The sequence below is a fragment of the Magallana gigas genome, chromosome 5 (assembly GCF_963853765.1).
Source record: "Magallana gigas chromosome 5, xbMagGiga1.1, whole genome shotgun sequence".
In the NCBI taxonomy this organism is placed as follows: domain Eukaryota; kingdom Metazoa; phylum Mollusca; class Bivalvia; order Ostreida; family Ostreidae; genus Magallana; species Magallana gigas.
In genome coordinates, this window is record NC_088857.1 from 36,579,899 (window position 1) to 36,601,788 (window position 21,890).

Genomic DNA, 21,890 nt, shown 5'->3' on the forward strand with positions numbered 1-21,890 from the left:
GACATAATCTTTTTTCTGTTGATAGCAAACAATCAGTTATAGAAATGTAACTTACCTATTTTACAAAGTGATACGGAGTACCCCAAAATGACTGTATTATTGGAATAATTTGATATTTTTAATAACCGATTTAGTGATGTCTTTCTTTTTATTATCAAGATCATACCAGGGGTGAAAAATTGGACCAAAATTCAGAACACCTTATCATGCAATTCAACTTTGTATGGGAAATTGGCATTTCTTTGGCGAATTTTTAGCAATGGTGTAACTTAACACAGAGAGATTTGGTGGGAGAAAAAACTGCCTTACGTCCAAATTTTATTTCACCAAATTATTCTGAATGAGACTTGAAGCTACAATGACGTCATATCGTGATTATGATGTAAAGAAGTTATATGTAAAGATGTGAGCTATTCAATGTGGTTTTCTGACTTTGTCTCCAAATCAAAAAACATCTGCATGAAGTTTAAGGGTGTTATTTTTTTGGATAATGGTCCCTTTACTCTATGTCTTGCAATTATGCTAAAGAAATCATGGAACGAGTAAGACGGTGTGTAATAGGAGACCGCTAGGGTTAGCTAACAAGGGTCACTTAGTCTGTGTTGGGCTGGTTCTGTCTTGTATTTGAAATTCTCAGATAACCCACGGCTTTTAGTTTAGGAAAAAAAAATCATGCATGTCGTACCAAATATTAGGTTTGACATACAATGTGCGATTGTGCTGCAAAAAATCATAGTCTCTCTCCACCCTTTTATGTGCAAATTTAGATATAAGATATCATATTTTTTTTAATGCAAGGCATGATATAAGATATCAAAAACCGGTTTAACTGTTCAAGTACAACAGATGACATTTAAAACACTCTATGGATTCATATTTAGGATTGGGAAGAATGAATTTGAATAACAAAACACATAAATGTAGACACAATGAACACCTCAAGGCTTTGGTTGGAGAAAGATGTGATGATTAATTATAGCATTGAATGATATGTTTTTGATGCTGTCGGGTCAATAACTGCCGTCAGGTGATAATTTGTCTGCTCACCTGACCGCAGTTATTTACATTCCGACGTCAAAAATAAATCATTTAATGTTTATATTTACATTCCCTTACTGATGAAATTAATTATTTACTTAAATAAATCGATACAAATTGCAGATCACGGAGGGAGTACATCAGTAACAGCAAGAACAGCTGTTTTATAAAAATCGGCTTAAACTGGTTATCACATAGCCTGTTTAGTTGAGATCGATGAACATGAAAATATAATCCATGAAAATAAACTCTTGAAACTTTGCTTTTCACAATAAGATCAACTTTTTTGTTGAATAATTGTAAAACATATGGTGCTTTGACAACATGTATGAAATGTATTTTTTTAACCGATAACACAGAAATCACTGTTTGGGAACTACTTATGTAAATTACATGTAAATTCATACGCAGTGATTGGTTGTTGCATTGAGGGGTATTCAAAGATCACAAAATTTAATGGAAAAACACAGTAGAATGTAAATATAAATTCATATCTTAAAGCACATGGGTGTTGTTACATAGACCTAAGCATTAGTCTCGGAAAAAATCCTTATCAGATCACTAGCAGTAATTATGTAAAAGTTGTTGTTAATTTGAGACGAGTTTCTTAATTTTCCGATTTAAAGATGGCGGCGTACTTGAATGCTACATCATGGATATTTGGGACCAGATTGTTCAAAGGGACACTTCGCATTGTTCTTACATACGACATTTTATAAGTACCAAAACACAATAAAGCTTAGGAAAACCCAAGAGGTGTTTTGTAATTGTTTGTTGTTGTATATTAAGGATGACGTTTACTCAGAATGAAAAAAAATTCCACTGATAATAATGAAAAACCAACTATTGTGTGTTATAGACCTTACATGGTAGTGTTATTCTTCACTTTCAGAAAAGTAGGTCAATGACCTACTTTTTGAGTTAATGGCCATGGAGTATATTTTGAAAATTGAAGAAAAATCCATAAAAATTTTACATTATGATTGAGATTTTCTTAATTATGAAAATAATACAAACTGCTTAACTCTTTCACAAATGAAGTACAGTTTATGAATGGTTGTGACATTAAATAGATACAAAGCATTTAGTTTTCATTCACAATTTTTATAGATATTCTAGTCCGAATTTCCTCCATTTTTGATTCAATATAAAAAAAAAACTGAATGATGATAATGCTAAAACATTTATAGTATTAAACTAAGTATATTGACCTTTCTCTGCCGGCATAAAATTTATATGAGGGCAATGATCAAAATTTTGAGATATGTTGTCTTTTATCATTTTTAAGCATTTTTCAATATTTTTGTAGTGTGTGCCATACGATTATCTAAACGAAAAAGCAAGATACAACCAACAGAAAATATGCAAAATTATGTTGACTAGCAAATAAAATCTTAACTTTAAATATTATAGTACTACCAAAAATATTTCACTGGAAAACAAATTCTGAAAAATTTAGACCGAATTTCCTCTGTTTTGCTAAAAGTCTCAAACTTTGTCAGAGCCTTTTTCCATATTTTAGTAAAAATATCGATTGTTATATTTCATAAATACTTCTTGTATTAAAAAAAAATTTTACTCATGAAATTGAACTTTTTAACAATCCGGATTTGAGAACTCAAACCCTGAGTAAACAACGTCCTTAACCAAAGAGACTCGACAAATAGCTTCTTGAATCTGTTTGACTTGGCGCTAAGAATGATACCAATCCTGCAAAAAGCTCTATTTTTTCTGGTCAACTTAACAAATTTCGTCTAAAAATCAATATGGTATAAATAATTGAGTATGAAGATTTTATTAGATAGAAGGTCAATAATGGCTTTTAAAAGCCAAACGTTCCTATCAACCAATCAACACGTTTGAAAGTTCTCTTTTACGACTGCATAGTTTCTGGCAAGTTAAAGAGGCCTTCGATCAGCTAAGAGTTGAACTGATGATCCGTAGGTTCATACATGAATTGTTCTTACATTTAGCACCTGGACAAGCAACAATTATTTCAATGATAAGCATGTTCTTGCTGCACTTTAAAAACGCCTAGAGAATTTATACGATTTTAAAACCCCGAAAAAAAATGTTGATAAGCAACATTACTCATATGGAGTTATAAAAGAAAGCATAAAAGTGCACCATGGGTGAAAAAGCTGATACGTCAAAACTTGCAATTGCATATTAAATCAAGAATAAATATCGCTTGCTTATTGTTCGGTACAACGAGGAATAAGGTTCGATCCCAGTAAGCAAAAAAAAAAAAAACAACAACAACAAAAACCCTCAGCCGTACAACATAAAGGCAGATAGTAACTTTATGCAGCACTGAAACACATGATTCAAGGTTGCATACCTTAAGGGTGACATCCTCAGAACCACTGTCTGAGGTGACGTAGTATTTGCGTTTCGAACAAGTTCATGACCCGAGCTCCGAAAAAGGTCAAAGTTGAAAGCTACCCAACAACCTTTATATTAACGTTATGCAATGAAAATTAAGGAGCAGTTTTTCTTTAAGTGTCCCAAATAAAAGCCATGTCATCTGCAAGGAAGTACTTAGATTTATGATATGGGGTTGCAGCGAATCTTGTCTTAACTACAGAAATCTTTCGTCCGTTATTTTGGAAAATCATGTGTAAAAATTAACATTTGTGTAATTGGTGAGTAGCATGATGGTATTGCCCTGATGATAGCTTCATTCATGAGTCAATAATTCATTGGTCTACCGATTCTACTTTCCAAATGGTATCAATTATCGGTATTGCATTAGCAAAGATTATGTCATTCCAAGAATATTTCTCCGACAGTAATTGATGGAAATTTGATCAATATCTGTGAGTCTAGACAGCTTCAGACAAATAACTGCTGGCATCTAATAGTAGTGTCCAGTAAAATATCTGTTTGGTGTGTACGTATGAACGTAAAGTGAGAATCTATGTGGTATTTTCTAGCATAGTACAGTAAACGCTTGCTCTCTCGAAGGTTGTTAACGGAGACTATTCATGCTATATCAAAGAGCTCTAATAACATTTAAAGATAATGTGATAAGAATTTAATGTATACATTTCAAAGTACTCTTTATAAATTATTTGAATCTGTTATTTTTTTATTTTAAAAAGATTAGTATCATTACACGAATATAACGATTATATAATTGACTACATAATACTGTTTTAAAAATAAAAGCACAGTGGGAACTTTCACGTATCTTTAGATCCAGGTGTGAATGACCTGAGTTAAATTTTGATATAGCAGTTAGATACATGTACATAAAAAAGTCAAAATAACCGAGTCACGTATATTCTTACGTTCCTGCAAAGAAAAGATTAATATCAACTCTGCAGGCGAAGACATTTGCCCTCAAAGTGAAATTTTTATGTGATTGTAATAGATTTTTCATAAAATTTAAACTCATTTGACTTTTTTTTGTGATAAGGTTTCAGTTTTTTGTGTCTAATATTTTGTTGCAACTTCATAAGAAAAGAAATACCGTATAATGGGTATTTTTATGTGATTAAAAAATCTATACTACTTTAACTTGAAAATAAAAACAGATGCGTCAAATTATTCGTATTTGAAATTTTATATTATGGAAATTTGATAAGAATTACTTAATTGTTTTTTCTATTTATTGGATTCAAGATAACACATACGAATATAGACTTTGGTGCATCATCAAACTTTTCAAGGGATATATATAGAACTTAGCGCCGTAAATCCCAGCTCACCGAAGTCTGTATGCTTTAATAGCCCAGCGTTCGATTTTCGTCCTCAGTTTTCTTACTCGAGCAGTGACAGAGAGACGCACGGGGAAAAGTCTGCACGTTCAATGGCTAGCGATGCGGCGTGGGGCTGATATATCATGGCTCTGGTACTACCTGTTTACAATCGTTGACTCATGTTTAAACACTGATAAAAATATTTACAGGTGCTACCTCGCCTTTAAGTGACATTTTTAAAATACATGTAATGAACGTACGAGGTGGCCGGAGTGATCCGCTAGTGTTATTGCTGTGTTCGGAAAAACCGGTCGTCTGGATTAGAATACAGGAACAGAATGACATCTTTACGTGGAGGATGTAGACTCGGGAACTGTCTATTTAGCATATTGATTGTGATTTTTGTCTGTTATGTATATGAAATAGGTAAGTTGATCTTTCAGTTATTCATTCATTTGTATTCATTCGTCATTCATATAAATACACCAGTGTTTTGTCCTATTTCCCTTCCTGCACAGTGCATAGTGCATGTTATGTCAATAAAGCACCAAATGTCTTGATTATTTCGATCACTATCGTTTAGCACCATCAGCATGTCTGGTCTGAAAATACTCTGTAGATCGATACATGTATGAAAACTTGAGGACATTACTTGTGCCCATTAGTGCACAGTGTCTGCAGACCAAGGCCAAGCATTGCGCAATAAAGTTCATCACATAATACCAGTTCGATTTTAACATACTCGAAATCTTTAGTTTTTCATAATTATTGAATATTTCATTTTTAAAAATCGTATTCTTATGAACTCTGTAAGAGAGAGAGAGAGAGAGAGAGAGAGAGAGAGAGAGAGAGAGAGAGAGAGAGAGAGTTCCAATAGCACTAAGTTACAGAGCTAATACGATATCAGCAGTTTTTTATTGCACTGACATAATCAAGGCCGCATTTTGGATATACAATTGTAAATATCACAGATCTCTTTACATTCCTTCCATTCAAACTCATCGTGTTTTTTTCTCCCTCTTTCTCAAAGTTGTTATTTTTTTTTTACCAAAGTCTGACAGTAGAAAGCTGCGTCTGAAATATATCGATTCTCACAATCTGAACAGAGTACCGTGTTTTCTCACGCAGAAATTTAAAACGGAAGAGGAAAGCGGTAAAATCTCGATTTATTTGATGAAATTCTGGGGTTTGGTTTTAATTGTTTTTGTATGGGTTTTTTTTTGCCTTTTTTTTCATCTTTTTAAATCTGTCACTGTGTTAAATATGAAAAATGAATATACTTTGTTTTAAAAAAGCTTAAGACTGCCAGCCCATTTCAACGTCAGGGGAAAAGATAACCATGTAAAATACTCAATTCATTTTTTATGACGTAATCTCTAAATCAATTATTTTATCATCAATCTTCGAAATATGATTAATGTTTCTAATGATCATTATTCTCGTCGCTGTCTTTTGTTACCAAACAAACCACGCAATCGGGAATTCGGGCTATGGATAAAAACATGCTTTCCACATATTTTATATATTACGGTAACATTGAATCAAAACAATAACTCGTCTCAGGCATAGAAATGCCTGATATACATGATTTTTTTAATATAGTTCCTTCAGTGTAAGTATGTGTGGGTTGTTCTCATTTTGCCTTAGGTAATTGAGCATTTCAAATTCAGATTATTGAATCATCAAGGTTAAAAAAAAAGCAAAAAAAAAAAAAAAAAAAGGCTACCAGCGGAATATCAATTTTAGGTCAAAAGAGAATATACAATCAATTAAAATGCGAGTTATATGGTTTCCAGAACGGTATTGCACGCTTATATATTTTTATGATTGTATGCACAGGTGCGGAGACAAGCTTGTAGCCGTGTACATACAATGATGACTGCAAACCTACTTAATATTGCTTAAAATTGTAACCTTGCAAAGATTGCTTTCTGAATTTCCTGGTTCCGTCGCTAACCACTGTCAATATACTGTATACCTTGTTTATTTTCGCTCTTCTTTACTTGCAAACGGTTTGGCCCCGTAATACATGTATAACACATTAGAATTTGCCTAGTCTTATTCGCCCGCAGACATTGAGGACGAAAGAGGCGAAAATAAAACGGGGACGAATATTCCCCTCTATACAGTATTTCCTCGCCAATCTCACTCAGAGAATCGGGAATTAAATATATGAACGCGTACTCCGGTCCGAGGCTGCAGACGATACTCATGAGCAGTCTTTCAAAACGACATTGCGCAGTTTGAACTAGAAACTGATCAGTTACACGGACTGTCTCATTCCTTCCCAGAATTCTAATTTACGTAAGCACAATTAAAGTTTAATCCTTACTTAATTAGTCAGCCCGCAGGATGACTAAAAATTGCGAAATTGATTGTTTTTACACTCCACATATTTTTTTTATAAAAGTAAAAATATTTAACGTGGTTTGTTATGCATGTTATGCACTTTCAAAGATTATCACTCAATTAACACAAAATGGGAATTGAGAGTTTAGTGGTTCAGATGTAAAAACGCCAAGACTTTTTCTTTAATACTGTTATCAGTTCAGATATATGCGCCAATACATGTTTACTGTATAAGGTATTTGGATTATTGAAATTAAACTGTGGTTTTTTTAACCCACGCATTTTGATAGATGCGTAAGTTAGTTGAAATAACCTCCTACTTCCAAATAATACGAGGCAGTGTAATGAGATATACCAATTACTCATGCTTTAAGAGAGATAACAGGTTTTTTTGGAGGTGTAGTGTGTACATACCGGCGGAAAAAGTCATCGGAACATTACATCGTTTTCATTGATCATTTTGTGTGAATGTCAGATATTTCCCTCTTTCTACATAAATTTAATGAGGAAAAAAATGACCTTGCACGGATAACAATCAGCCTAAAGCCTGGTATCTGGGGGAAGGTGTTGTAACGCTCACCGAGAGAATCATTTTATTGTCGGAATGAATGATTTCTGTGTTTATATGTTACACAATAGTAGAACAGAAAGACGGATGTTATATCATAATAACATAAACATCATTTATGGAATCTTTGAACTCTTCATTTCCTCGACAGACGAAGCTCTTAAGAATGGGTAAATTTAATTCAGGTGTGGTTTGTTGATGTCGTTCAGTTTATCCGTTCTTTTATCTGTCGCACATGCCCTGTCAGTTTACCTGTACACTTGCTACCTGTCATGTTGGACTGCAATCACTAATTATTTAATCTTTCCTATTTTGATTTCCTTGCATCATAAGAAAATAGGGCAAATGGGTTTTTTTTATTGTCGTACTTGAACACCCTTTCTCTTTTAGTTTGCCGTTCTGGCATTTAAAAATAATTGGTTTCATGAGCAAATGAAAAGATTGCAGCATCTGTGTGACCACAACATACTTGTATCTATTGCACCCACGCATCTTATCCGAATGTTCAGCAACAAAAATTTCCACCCAGGTTCAAGGCACTTGTCGACAGACGTTAAACTCGTCTTGGGTACCAAACAAGACACTGTATTGTAGAAGATTGCGCAAGTCCTGCAAAATCTAATTAAAGGCCTACTTACGAGACGTCGAAGAAAGCAGTTGCACACACCAACAATTTTGCCCACGTGGTGATATGAGAATTTTACTCATCAAATGAACTTGGTCATTTGGCAAATAGGGAGAAACAAGAAATGAAAACATTATATAGAGCTCTTCTTCTTAAGGAGATCAATAAAGTCCTAAAATGGCCACGACCATTGAGCCCTCTTAGAGCTAGACGTAGTATATACACTAAATCGAAGAAAAAGACCGAAATTTCTTTTTAAATAGTAAACGTTCCGTTTTATGAAGTTATGATCAGCAGCGAAAATTAAAATTCATTTCTTAAAAGATAGCCTCATCGATCCATGCATGTTTCCATTGTATAATTTTGTGTAGTCAGGCAACCTGTTTGGAAAGACGTCAGGCAATGAATAGCAGTAAATATTATATCAACGGTTTCTGACATCTGTTTTTGACACTTTTTCATACCTGTTGAGGATTGTACCAATTATTTTAATAAAAACTTTCTGTATTCAATACACATTGAAATCAGCGTTTTAACTATATAGAATCACTTAGGTATAAATAAATAAGGATGTTTCCAAACCTATTGAATTCTAGAGTCCAGTTTATAGTTTAGTTCTAGCTTCGAATGAAAACCAGCACAACCCCCTGAAAACAATCAGCCATTTTCATTTAACTAATTAAGTACAGAGCATACTTACATTAAGATAAAGTTTGTATACTTGAGATCAAACAAACACATTCTCATCTTCTTAACTCGCGGTAGGGATACCTATCGGTGGCTCTTCAAATACAAGAATGTCAAGAGTCGGGTGAAAAAAAAAATAGATTTGTAATTAAAAGACTGCAGAGACCTCGGTCTTCTATAGTTATAAAATGGTCGGATTGGAAAGCCATCTTTACATGTAATATCTGATACCAAGTATTGTATACTGTTCCTTATACTGTGTATTCCCTGTTCCGTCCTAACGCTATAGAACATCATAATCCTGCTGGAGGACCCTACCTAATTGTAGGAAGGGGATGTTACTTGATTGAGTGAGATGCAGTTGTCACTTCATTAAATTGTGTGAAATGATATGTGTTGGTTCTACAGCTGTACTGCACAACTGCTTCTAGAGATTTCCGTATTTCCAAGACGTGCTTAATAGTAAACAGATCTATCAAATTTTTATTGCACGGGAAACTTTCATTAACATTTTTTTATTTGAAATTGTTCGGAACATAAAATTTTTGAAGTACATCAAAAAGCTTTATAGCCTGGAATGTTTTTGGGTTTGAAAAAAATAGCAAGTATTTTTCTTAATATTTTATAGTTCGCTCCTGTAACTCAAATGTATGATGTTGCAGTCAATTCAGTTCAGTTCATTTATTCACTCAAAACCATTTTAAACATATGGTAAATGAGGGCAAATATAACATTAAAATATTCATATAAACTAGGTCAGAGGTACAAAAGTATAAACATATATAATTATAAGGTTTATAAAGTTGGGAAAAGTTATGTAAGTTGAAACTCATGGGGGACAGACTACCTCGTATATCTTTGCTATAAACAAACACAGTTTTATCAACAATTTCATATTACATGATACAGCTAAATTGAGACGTAATTACTGTTTTTGGGAATGTATTTAACGTTAGACCATTCATTGAGAATTTGTAATGCATATATTACGTACATATGGCACATAAATACACACAAAACAGAGATAGAAAATACCCAAGGGTGTATGATAATAATGCCTTTAAAGCCTTTTTTGCGAAAACCAATGCATATGTAAAGTGAAATGCTTTCTCATGATTTCCATTTTAAACTTTTTATTGCAAAATGCGAATTTTTGTTATGTGAGTATGTAGGCCAGATTTTCTTTAGGAAAGCATACTGATTTAACTGAATGGTTTTTCATGAAGCTGGATAAATTTTGCAGTACATTGTGTTGGGTTTTATTACTTTTGATATAGTCATTCATGTCCGATTCGTAGATTCAGGTCATCATATTTTTATGAATTTCAAAACCAGAAGTTTGGGATTTTGATTGGCGTTCATAAGTCTGTGATGGCAGTGATCTTTGCTACACTATTCACCTAAAAGTAAAATGGTGTAAAACTTTCAACAATAAATTATAATTTTAATTAAATTAAATTATACCATCTGCACCATGCAATGCTCGAAATGCTATTAAACTATTTGTTAATTAAAAAAAAAACACACACAAAATTTTCTACAAGAAAGTAAATTAGATTCTATGTTTATCCGCAGTGTAATGCACATGTCCGTGGGTTTGCCTTTGGCGGTTACTGGGGCTACTAAAGCATCTGTTTTTCGTTGTTAGCTTTATGTGACAGAAAGTCAATGTTCATTTTAAAGGACTCGAGTCCAGGCGACATTTGTTATCATGGAATGTTGTTTGATTTTTACCTTGCGAACATAATAGAATGTGCTATTTGTAATTAAACGTGACATATCCGGAAGATAAATCAGCGAATGATTGGTCTGTGCAATTTTGTGTGTCTCAATCAAGTAAACGTTCATGCCAAATGCATTTTACTGTTTCCTAATTTAACAAGAAACAATTTCATATTAAAGAGTTTGAAATGGAAAGTTCTGAAAGGATCCATGATCTGGCATCAAAATCTTTATTGTCTAAAATTGATCCTTTTTGGACCATTTAATTAAACAGTTAATTATTCTGACCCACTGCTCACCTCACCGTAAGGGATCAATAGACATGCGCTAACGTCTGTCTGCATGACTGCCGCGGGGAAAATAACCCCAACAGACTCAATGCGGCTTTTTGAGGACTTAATGGGATTCATTATGAGACCAAGAGTAGCCCTTTATGTCACGTGTCGCGTACTATTTACCTTGGGAGATGGTAACCCCGGATGAACTTATTGCTTTTTTGACCATTATTACCGCCAAAGCAATTCTCTCTGAATATAAATTAATACTAAATATTATGATTCTGGACGATGCATTGACTAGACAGAAGGTTTCCAGTTTATGCTGTCTATTACATTAATTTGGTTTCTTATTAGAGTATATACGATGATGCTTGGTGTACATAATTATGTAAATCGGCTGATGGAAGCAGAAGATCACGTTGAATAGGTTACATTTTCTTTTGCATTATTTCGAAAAGGCTAAAATATTTTTTGGAAACGAGCAAACCGTTATGTCAGTATACAAAGATTAACACTTTAATTCATTTGATCATCTTTACATGCATGCTAGCATATTTGAATCAATAACTTGCACCAGATAATAAGGGTTTCCATGAAAAAGTTGGTTTTTTTAAAGAAAACAACTTTAAAGATACAAAGCTTTACTAATAAACTGGTTTTAATGAATATTAGCTATAGATGATTAGCGAAAATAGAATCCGCTGGAATTAATTAATTTTCGTCCATATATCAAACATTTGGATATCTAATTAAAGTACATTAAAGTCAATGCCATTGCATTTGGTTTCCATCTTCAAAGTTATTATGTTTTGGATTTGATTCAACTTTTCATATTCATCAGATTTAAACAGTTGCATGCATGATAAGTTAACCACATTTATAAGGTCATCGTAAATTTTGAATTTCAAAAAAGCATATCGTTCAATTTTCAAAAAAAATGAAATAAAAAAACAATGGTTGTTTTTATTTCCGCGGGAATCTCTTAGATTTGGGGCGATGCATTGGTGTATACGTACTAGTATTGGGCTATAACAAAAATTCCCTAACAAATAATATATCTTTTTTACCAATCATGATATGGTTATATTTCCATCCCTAAACCACCAGGAACATAATCGTTTACGTATTAAAGCATTCCATGTCAAAATGACACAAACACTGTTGTGAGCATTAAATCGGATGCGTACTAGTATCTACTGTAATATGAAAGTACTGTCGTTTTGTAAATTTAGAAAATATTCCATACGTCAACTTCGCACCCACTCATTATACTATATACCAATACAAAAGAACAGAAAGAACAATGTCAGGAATAGCAATCAGCCGATCGTTCAACTACCGGCACCGCAGTACATGTATAACAGTTAAATCAACATCATTTTTGATGCATGTTGATTGGAAAACAACTTATCAACATAAGACAAATAACAATCTCTCGATAAAAGTAATCTCAAAGATGGCTCATATTACGTGGACGTCTACACGTCTACACACCATAAACGTACACAAAATAAAAAAGGTCAGTATTTTGGCATAATCCATGCACTGTAAATGACAACCACTAACAAATGTTAGTGATATATATCTGGAATTCAAGGAGAATCGTTTCATAGATTTCAAATGAAGCCCAACAGTCTGTCTGGTTCTGACGGCCAGCCAGTTGTGAGGGGTCTCTATTGAACATTTATTGCACCAGGAAGTCTCGCGAGATTTGAATTCGACTGTAGCTGACAAATATTGACATGCTTTGCATGTCAGAAAAAAAATTGTTGCACTTTATTTCACACAATTCTGATTCTACGATGTTCTATAACATTTGTTTCTTCTTTTACCATTTTATGTGCTAATATTTACATTTTTATCTGTTTTTGTCTGTGATAGCATTACGAATCAATTTTGACGCCCGTAGCCCAATTATTTCATAAAAGATGAGCGACACAAAATGGGCGTGTCTTATAACATAACCAAATAAGGTATTGGCAGCGCCGTGTTGTAATAAATAGCATGTGCTACAGGAAAAAAATAGTGGTTTTAAAATGTTGTTTTAAAGTGTACAGATTTGAAATAATACTATACTTTGACCCGTGCGTGCACAGATTGACATTGCTTATGATACCGGACATTTACGAAATAAATACATCGAGCTTTCAGCCCACAGTAATGCTATTAATCTCACTAAACTTTGCTTAGTTAGAATAATCTAACTGTGTCTCGGGACAGGCCTTCACAACAGTTAAAATGCCTCCCTGCATGGTCGCATATACCCGTAATGTAGCAAAATTGCAGAATCGCTCCGAAACGATTTTGGAGAAAATTAATGAAGCTGCATTGAAAATAGCAAAATTAAACACTTTTTCACGAACGTTTACTTGATTCGAATTTTCACACCATGATGACATTAGGAACCCTTGGGATTTGTCATATTAAATGCACTGAGTTTTTTCCCGTATTTTCTTCGATGAACAGAATATATGACAAATTTTCAATGAAAATTTACACGTATTTGTATTATCGTTTCTAAGTTTATCCATGCAAATGTGATATTGTGGAAACAAACTAAACAGACTCCCGTGATTTAGCGTGAATGTCAAGATTGTAAAATCCAAAAAATTCAGATGATTTCCGGAGTTTTTAAAGGAATTTTCGTTGATTATTAATTAGCGAAGCTTGATTGAGAAAATATAAAAACAAATTGGTAATCTTCAAGTACCAATGATGTTTGAAATATATAAAGCAAAAGACAGTACTCTTCCAATTTCTCGATATTAACCCCCAAAATTCCAGTCTATTATTTTAATATAGTATTATAGATAAGTAATGAGGAATCGTTCTTTGAATATTATGAGGAAATAATTTTGGTTGGAGCATGGTCAAATCAATCATAAAGCCCTTGTGGATTTGACCACACCCCGACCAAAATAATCACCTTTAAATACTCAAAGAATGATTTCTTATACCTTAATTTGCGCAAAGAAAAAACCCAAAAATGAATTCGTTTTGGGGATACGTTTTTTAGCTGAATTTTCTTCTTATCGCAAATCTGAATGAAAGTTTTGAAAATTATAAATAAGAAATCAAAGCTCCAGTTGCCAGTTCCTATCACTGCATACAGCTTTGTGTCTAGATCAGGTCATCTAGGATTACACAATACATCTCATATGGCAAAACGAAATGGTTTGCTTAGACACTATCTATATTTTGTTCTTTTACTCTGACTGGAGTTGTTCTCAGACTACAGAGGCTTGGACCTGATAAAGAGGCACTATTCATTACGTGTTATTTTTAGTTTGTCTTTGATGTAAAGTGTAATGTTCGACACAATTTGTGATGTACGGTGCGATGCCCTAGATATATAAGAAGAGAGTAAATACAATGCATCTGTTGGTTAAATAACGTGATATAATCGTAGAAATGATAAAATTTGTGGCACTGACACATTTTTTTTCATAATGTTACTGATTTAAGAAAAATAGTATATAAAATTTATCGTAAGAATTTGCTGATTTTCATTTAGTTTTTGTTTTCATTATAGATGCAAGTAGTTGCACTGGAACATGCGAGGAAAAGTTCTACGATATACAAATACATTGCAAAGTGTACGATGACAACGTAACGAAGTTTGAAACAGAGTTTGACACTAGAGGCAATGCCACCATGCTGTGTAGGTATGTATCGGAAAGAATTCTGCATATAAGTAGTTTTCTAGTATTTTGTTTTTAATAATTTGTTTTTGTTCTAAGAGAGCAGCGAATGTTTTCTTATAAAACTTATCATAGAACCATTTTAACAAGACTTTGGACTTTCAGTAGCATGTAACTATCTTTTTCTTGCGTCAAAACAAGTTACAAATGACGCTGTTTTCAAGTGAAATATACACAGATTGCGTAGTCTTAGCTCAAAAGCAAGACAAATCTTGTTGATTTCAAAGAGCTATGGCCAGCGACGAAACAGACAGTCCTATGTCAAATTGCTGTTTGACACAACTATCCAAAATCCAAGCTCCTGTTAAAATGGTTCCATTCTAAACCGTTCGTGCCTTAGTCGTCTTTTCTCTTTTATACAGCTTCCTAGTAGAATTTTTTTTGTGTGTTGGAAGAGTTGCACCAGTGTGTTTAGACCAAATGTTCGCCATCAAGGAACCGTACTTCCAGAGTCCCTATGACTGTCATTTTAATGACTCGGCATATTCAACAATTCAAAAATACAGGACATGTGAACACCTGACCACCACTACAACCACAGTGGTGACAAAATCTTCTCCCTCTACAACATTCCAGGTCACTCAGAAACCATCCAAGTCCTCCAGTAGTTTACGTAAGTTTTACCAATAGTACATGTACTAACTGAAAACGAATAGATGCATGATCATCGTAGGAATTTCGTGTACATTTCCATTACGGAAATCTAAGCAATATGTGTTTTAGTTTGCGTTGCTAATTTTCACATTTCCGGTTCAGCGCCACCTATACTTTATCAGTAACTCGTTCCCTAGCAATCTTGGGAATGTCGATTTTTAGAACTATTTCGTTGACTGAAATTGAGTAGATTAATGTTTGTTAATGAGATATTTTCTTCTATTTATTGTTTTCAGTTTGAGCTGATAAGATAAACCACTTGCATAAAAGTTAGAATTTAATTAACATTAGAATGATTCAGAACAGTAATTTACGTCAACTATAAATCAACTAAACGGCACAAAAATAATTTTTGCATTTTTAAGACGGTAAATCAGTTTAAAACCAAATTAAAAACCAAATATATAGCCGTAATAACTAACATATACATGTAATGGCAGGTACCCTATTGCCGTTTGGTTGTATAATGGGTCATTTGGCACATTTAGGTATAATGGGAATGTCTGCACACTTAGGATAACTTATTAACTTAAAGCTGAATGGAATCAAAATTTCAAACAAGAGGCCACCAGGCCTTAACGGTCACCTGAGTACCATAGCCAATACACAGACCTTTTAAGGATTCTCATATATGTAATTAAAAAAGCTTCATTCTGGGGTAAAGTAAAATCTAAAAATGGTCGAGTCCACCACCTTCCTACCTGAAATCCTACAACAAAGACATTGATAGGAAATAAATGTCTTATATTTGTAAACTTTCTAGATAGCTTTTATGTTTATAAATTTTCATTGATAAACTAAAATGGCTGGTATACATGTTTTATTAAAAACGACAACCCCCTTCAGTTTTCACAATGAGGTTAAAATTGTTAATGGTTGGCGCACAGCAATTACCATAGATAAAGGTACATGTTCAATATATGGTCATATTTAAACACCCCCCCCCCCCCCGGCCTTAATATCTGTACCATGGCCCGAAGACCACGAATCTCACCAGTTTGCATCAAGACATTATAAACATAATAATGCATGAATTTATCTCCCACAGCTGTAATGGTACAGAAGGAAATAATAATCAATACAATTTCACTATGGAGCCACATTGGCCTCATTACCATGCGTTTAGTTTTTCTCAAATATATATAGGAGTAGAGAAGAAGATTTTTAAAGATTTAATGTATTTTTACTATATTGCTATATTGGTCCCACCATACGCCCTGGACCCTTGATCCACAGGGGTCATGGAATTCACAATGTTTGTAAATGGATTCACGGTATCATTTGGGAGAAGAGAAGAAGATTTTCTAAGATTTAATGCACTTTGACTATACGGTCATATTAGCCCCACCCTGGGGCCTGAACCCCTGACCCAAGGCCATGAATTTCGCAATTTTGGTAGAGGGCTTTGTGAACATCATTACAATGTATTTAGTTTTTTTCCTTACATGTTTGGAAGTAGAGAAGAAGATGATTTTTATTTTTTTTTTGGGGGGGGGGGGGTATATTAGGCCCCACCTATGGCAACCCGTGGGCTGTAGAGCCATGAATTTCACAGTTTTGATTCCTCTTACCATAGAGATGCTTCACACCATAAATGGTAACAATTGGTCATGTAGTTTTTAGAAAGAAGTTAAAAATGTAAAATTGTTAACGCACACCGCACTACGACGGACGAAGACCATGCAATTGTATTTAGGTGTAATATCTTGAGCGACTCTGGTGACCTAAAAAGTACAATTGTGTTGGTAGAAACAACAAATTAGGTTCGATCAACAAACCAAAATGCTTTTCAGGAACAAATTAATACTGATGTCGCTTTCGTTCTTTTAAACAGCAAGTCGTACATATGAAGCTTCTTCCTCCGTCACATTCCAAACCTCCAAACCTACCAATCAGCATCAAAAGGAGTCTAACTCCTCCGACAAAACTGGTAAATAAAAAAATGAATGTCATTTTGACTCTTGCAAAGCTTTCACTGTATTAATAATAATAAACCTTACAACTTTGATAATATTATAAATGTCGTTTGCAAGAAAGTAATGTTTGACGGATTTGTTCTCAACATTATACATGTAATCAATTTATTCTATTGGGATTTTATCGAGATGCTTCTTTATCTATAAACTGGTATGTAAATGTTTTTATAATTAAAAAAAACATAATTTAAAAGCAAAGAAACTTGACCAAAACTCGCTTGTTGGGTATTAAATCATTGTCTTTTTTCTTTTTTTAGATATTAGGCGACTGACGCTGATGACATGTATAGCGCTAGTAGTTCTTAGTGTGGCGTGTTACAGCTGAGGTCTGAAACACGTCATTATATTTACAAAGGGTACATCTAGGACCCAAATGTCTATTTGGATCACACAACAAATGGGCTTTTCTATGTCTTTCACACCGCCAAACTAGTTACGTATGAAGATCACATGATCCAGCGAAGACTACTACATGATTTTAGAGTGTCGTGTGTTTGGGGTTTATTAAGTTTCAACGCTTTGTATTCTGTTATGATTTTAGTATCAATGTTATGTAGAATCTCTTACATGTCTTGATTGGTGAGCAAGAACAAATATGTCAGAAATATGTTGGTTATGTACGTACTATATATGCACATGCATGTAATCAAACATTGCTAAATCATATTGATGATTGTAATATTTACACATGAAGGCTTTACCTAAAACAATTATTCGTTTTAGCAGGGTTTTTGTAATATTAAAAGGAAAACAAAATTAAACATGTTTTATGTGAACATTAAACTCCATACAATTAATGCTTTACATAGGAACAATAAAACCATTCCAAGGAGTGACAAATATTATATGAACATATAGGTTGCGTGTCTCATGAATCTTTGTGAATGACCATATTTACAAAACATTGTGTATACATGTAGTACCATTGATTATTCTGTTGCTTTGAAATTGATATTTTATTTATATATATGATTCAACGATACATTCCTTGCATTAGCATTTATTCGATGATATTAGAGAGTGAAGATGGGCTTTAGAATTATTCTATTATTTGTGCAACTCTAAAGCGCACGTGCCCCTTTTTCATTAATGGCATTAAATGCAAACAGAATCTCACACGTGAAATTGCAGTAAGTCAAAATAATCGGTTCTTGAATAAACTTTAGAGCTGAATGGCTGTTTTATTAGAATTTTATATGCCACTGAAGTTTTTACGACAGAAAATGAACTTGCAAGGGTTGTGCAAAACTATCATTGTGTCATCTATAGGGAAACAAAATCATTGAACTACATTTTTTGGTTCTCAGGTTTTGAGCATACGCCCCTAGCCTTGGCTAAACTTGAGTTTGGATACTTTGTTAATTCCTTTCTTTTTGTTTATACGTACCATTGAAAGCGACCAGTTTTACTTGACAAATCAAAACTGGCCCTGAATCATTTACTGTGCAGACAATCAATGCTTCAATGGTGATGATTTTTGTTTCTATATGTGGCAGCTTCAATATAATACACCAAATATGTACATGTATATCATTTCACGGCTACACACTGTAACTGAATGACCTGAATCTATTGTAAAGTCAAATTTGAGTGGCCTGTTGTTAAATGATTTTTATGGTTAAATTAATATGAGGGAAACGAGAATTTGAATATGTTTTTATTTTGAATGCGCATAAAATTTATATAAATGAAGTTGTATTAAAAAGGTGCTTTATTTTTCTTGTATTGTTTTTATTCAGATGTCGACAATGCCTTAAAGATATTTACCAGTAAGTTGTGCTTTTCAAGAGTATACGCCTTCCTGACATTTTATGAAAAATGTACATCATGTCTGAGAGTAATTGAACCAAATTTTCTTGCTTTATTACATGCACATGCGAGCGCAATATCCACCTACGTATTATTCATTTAAATTTTTTAAACAAGTTGAAGTTATAAATTATTTTCTATAAACTTGGCTCAACGAAGTTTCCACTGCGGATTTTTCCCGCAAGTTTAAAGCCTTCAGAAATATTACAAACATAGAATGCTCCAGAGAAAGTGTATATGTTAACGTTATCTTCCTGTATTTTATTTAAATTAATTTTTTTTACATTCAAAATTTAACGGGGCATGGTTATGATTTTGGTCAAAATTTATTTTTCTTTTTCAATGTTTACTATGATTTATTTATTCCTAATAGTCAACCAATTTGAACGTCAATTGTCGAGTGTTCAGTGAGATACAGAGTTAACAATTCTTTGTTATGTAAACAAAGTTCAGATTATGTTTTTTTTTTTACATTTTGAATTTTCCAGGTTTAGACCTATAACAAAAACATGGCACGTACTTAGTTTACATAACAAAATATTTTGAGGTCTGTATCTTGCTTGTAACTCTACAGCTGATCATTACTCCAATGTTGATATAAATTGTAAAGTTATTGGATAAAATGAAAAAATAAGTATGACTTTTAGAGAAAAAAAATAGTAAAATAACAGGTTTGATCAAACTGTAGCATAAAAATATTTTTAAGTACAACGTGTTCTATATGTTTAGTGTACCTCGTAATATGTTTAAACAATGAGCCATTTTAAAGAAACGATAGGTATTTAGGTCTGAGTTTGAGATTGAGATTACATAAACTAACCCATTACTCCACATATTAAAGTACAGACACATTGAAACATTTAACGTTATTACTCTCCATACTGTGTCTGCCACGTTATACGTTGTCCCAAAGTTTTGATGTGGTCGACTTAGCTATACAGCCATTCTCTTCAATGAAGAGATTATAATACTACGTTCATCCTTTCTAAATTGGTTTCCGTTTCATGGAATCCGTAACATTTCTAATCTTTGCACGTCTCCGGTAAGGGTCCATAGGAAGTAGCATGATTCGATCGATACCAGACGGCAAGCCAAGAGCCCAACGGGGGTGTTCAGCTCCTTCTGAAAACCTACACGAACATAGACAGCGGCGAATTCTAATGTAGAATTACTCCATCTGATTCTCAAATTACTGGACCTGTTTATAGCCACAGTGCTTGTCTTCCTTATCAATCGCAATAATTGGTTAGCACTTGAGTTTGTTCAGAAACACATTTGATCACTCTTAACATTGATGGCATTGCGTTTAAAGTTTAATATGCTTTTGATGGTTGTATACCGTACTTGTAGAAATTGCATCAGGGCCTCCGTTAGACTTGTTTAATTTATAATTTGAACCTTACAACAACCGTGGAAGATATGTAGAAGAAGAAGCTGACTTGCCTCATTTTGTGTTAAGTGTTCAAATAAATATTTTCAGATAATGTGTATACCAAAGATTACAGCAATGAATCCAATTCTTTGCATTCTTTCATCTTCAAATTTCGCTTCAAAACTTCACTGATAAATACAATTATGATATTAAAACATTGTATAATCAACGTCATTCTTCAATGAACTGAATAATGCTCGATAATTTGGAGTTAGTATTAAAAAGTTAATGAAGTACATATTTTCATACAAGTACAAATTAGTTTACAAAAGGTTTTAACCTGCATGGTTAAAGATAGTCACTCGGTTTTGTGAGAAGCTGTATGATAACAAACGGATTTATTAAGAAATAGGGAGTGAAATACTCAAAAGATGTAAAAAAAAATTCTTAAACTTGGAATTCGACATTATTTACATTAAAATGTGCAGAGATTTATTTTTACGACAAAGGGCCTTTTCAAGGCGAGTGAATGCAGCTCTGATCGCGCCTTTAGATGATACTTTAGTAACACTGGAGAGAATTTGCATTTGTCTGAAATCTTGAGAGAATCATCGAGAACCACACAGCAAGAAACCTGTTCTCATGCAATGTCAGTCATTCGCTTTATTTATTTTACGCCGTCTTCGTTAACACCGACTTCGTTTAGAAATGGTTATGTTGACATATCTACATGTACCGGTATATTCACATTCACTGAGTTTTCTTCCCTCCAGAATGGAGACATTCTATTGTCTTCGCACAACATACAAAGGCGAAGATGAAATAGTAAAATGATATAAATTATGTACAATCCCACTTCATATATATATAAACACAATCAAATACCGGTATATTAACACCAAGCATTTTTCATTGAATTATCAATGACAACTGTATGAAATGTTTTGCACTCTCTACCAAAAGAATGATAGTTTTAGCAGATGCACAAAACAAAAAGAAATTTTCATAACCGCAAGATATTGGTAAGCATGTCTCAAATTGATTGAAACAGACCAAAAGGAATTCTAACTTCTTTTTATATCAAAAATATTCATGACTTTATACCGTTTTCTCTTTCTTTTTCATTTTCTCTTTTTCAAATTACAGTCTTACTGTTCAGATTGTGAAAATTGATTCATTTCAAACGCAGCGTACTATAGACTGCAAAAAGGTTTGCTGTTATATTATTAACATTCAAAGAAAAGGGGGGAAAAAGGGACACAAGAAGTTTGAATTGGCGTAATGCATCTATACAGAGATCTGAGATTTTTTCAATTGTAAATGCAGCCTTGATTATGTCAGAGGGATATCGCGTTATTTTTTTTTTCTATAATCTCAGTGAAATCTCTTGTAAATAATATCGTTAGC

The 21,890-nt window shown here is 33.3% G+C and overlaps 1 protein-coding gene across 1 annotated transcript; it reads left to right on the forward strand.

Moving 5' to 3' along the window:
• The first annotated feature begins 4,755 nt into the window (after positions 1-4,755).
• Positions 4,756-19,018, forward strand: LOC105340486 (uncharacterized). Its single transcript, XM_011446544.4, has 5 exons — positions 4,756-5,168; positions 14,504-14,636; positions 15,035-15,285; positions 17,161-17,256; positions 17,560-19,018. The coding sequence occupies exons 1-5, from the start codon at positions 5,081-5,083 to the stop codon at positions 17,625-17,627; spliced, it is 636 nt and encodes a 211-aa protein (XP_011444846.2). The 5' UTR covers positions 4,756-5,080; the 3' UTR covers positions 17,628-19,018.
• The last annotated feature ends 2,872 nt before the right edge of the window (positions 19,019-21,890 follow it).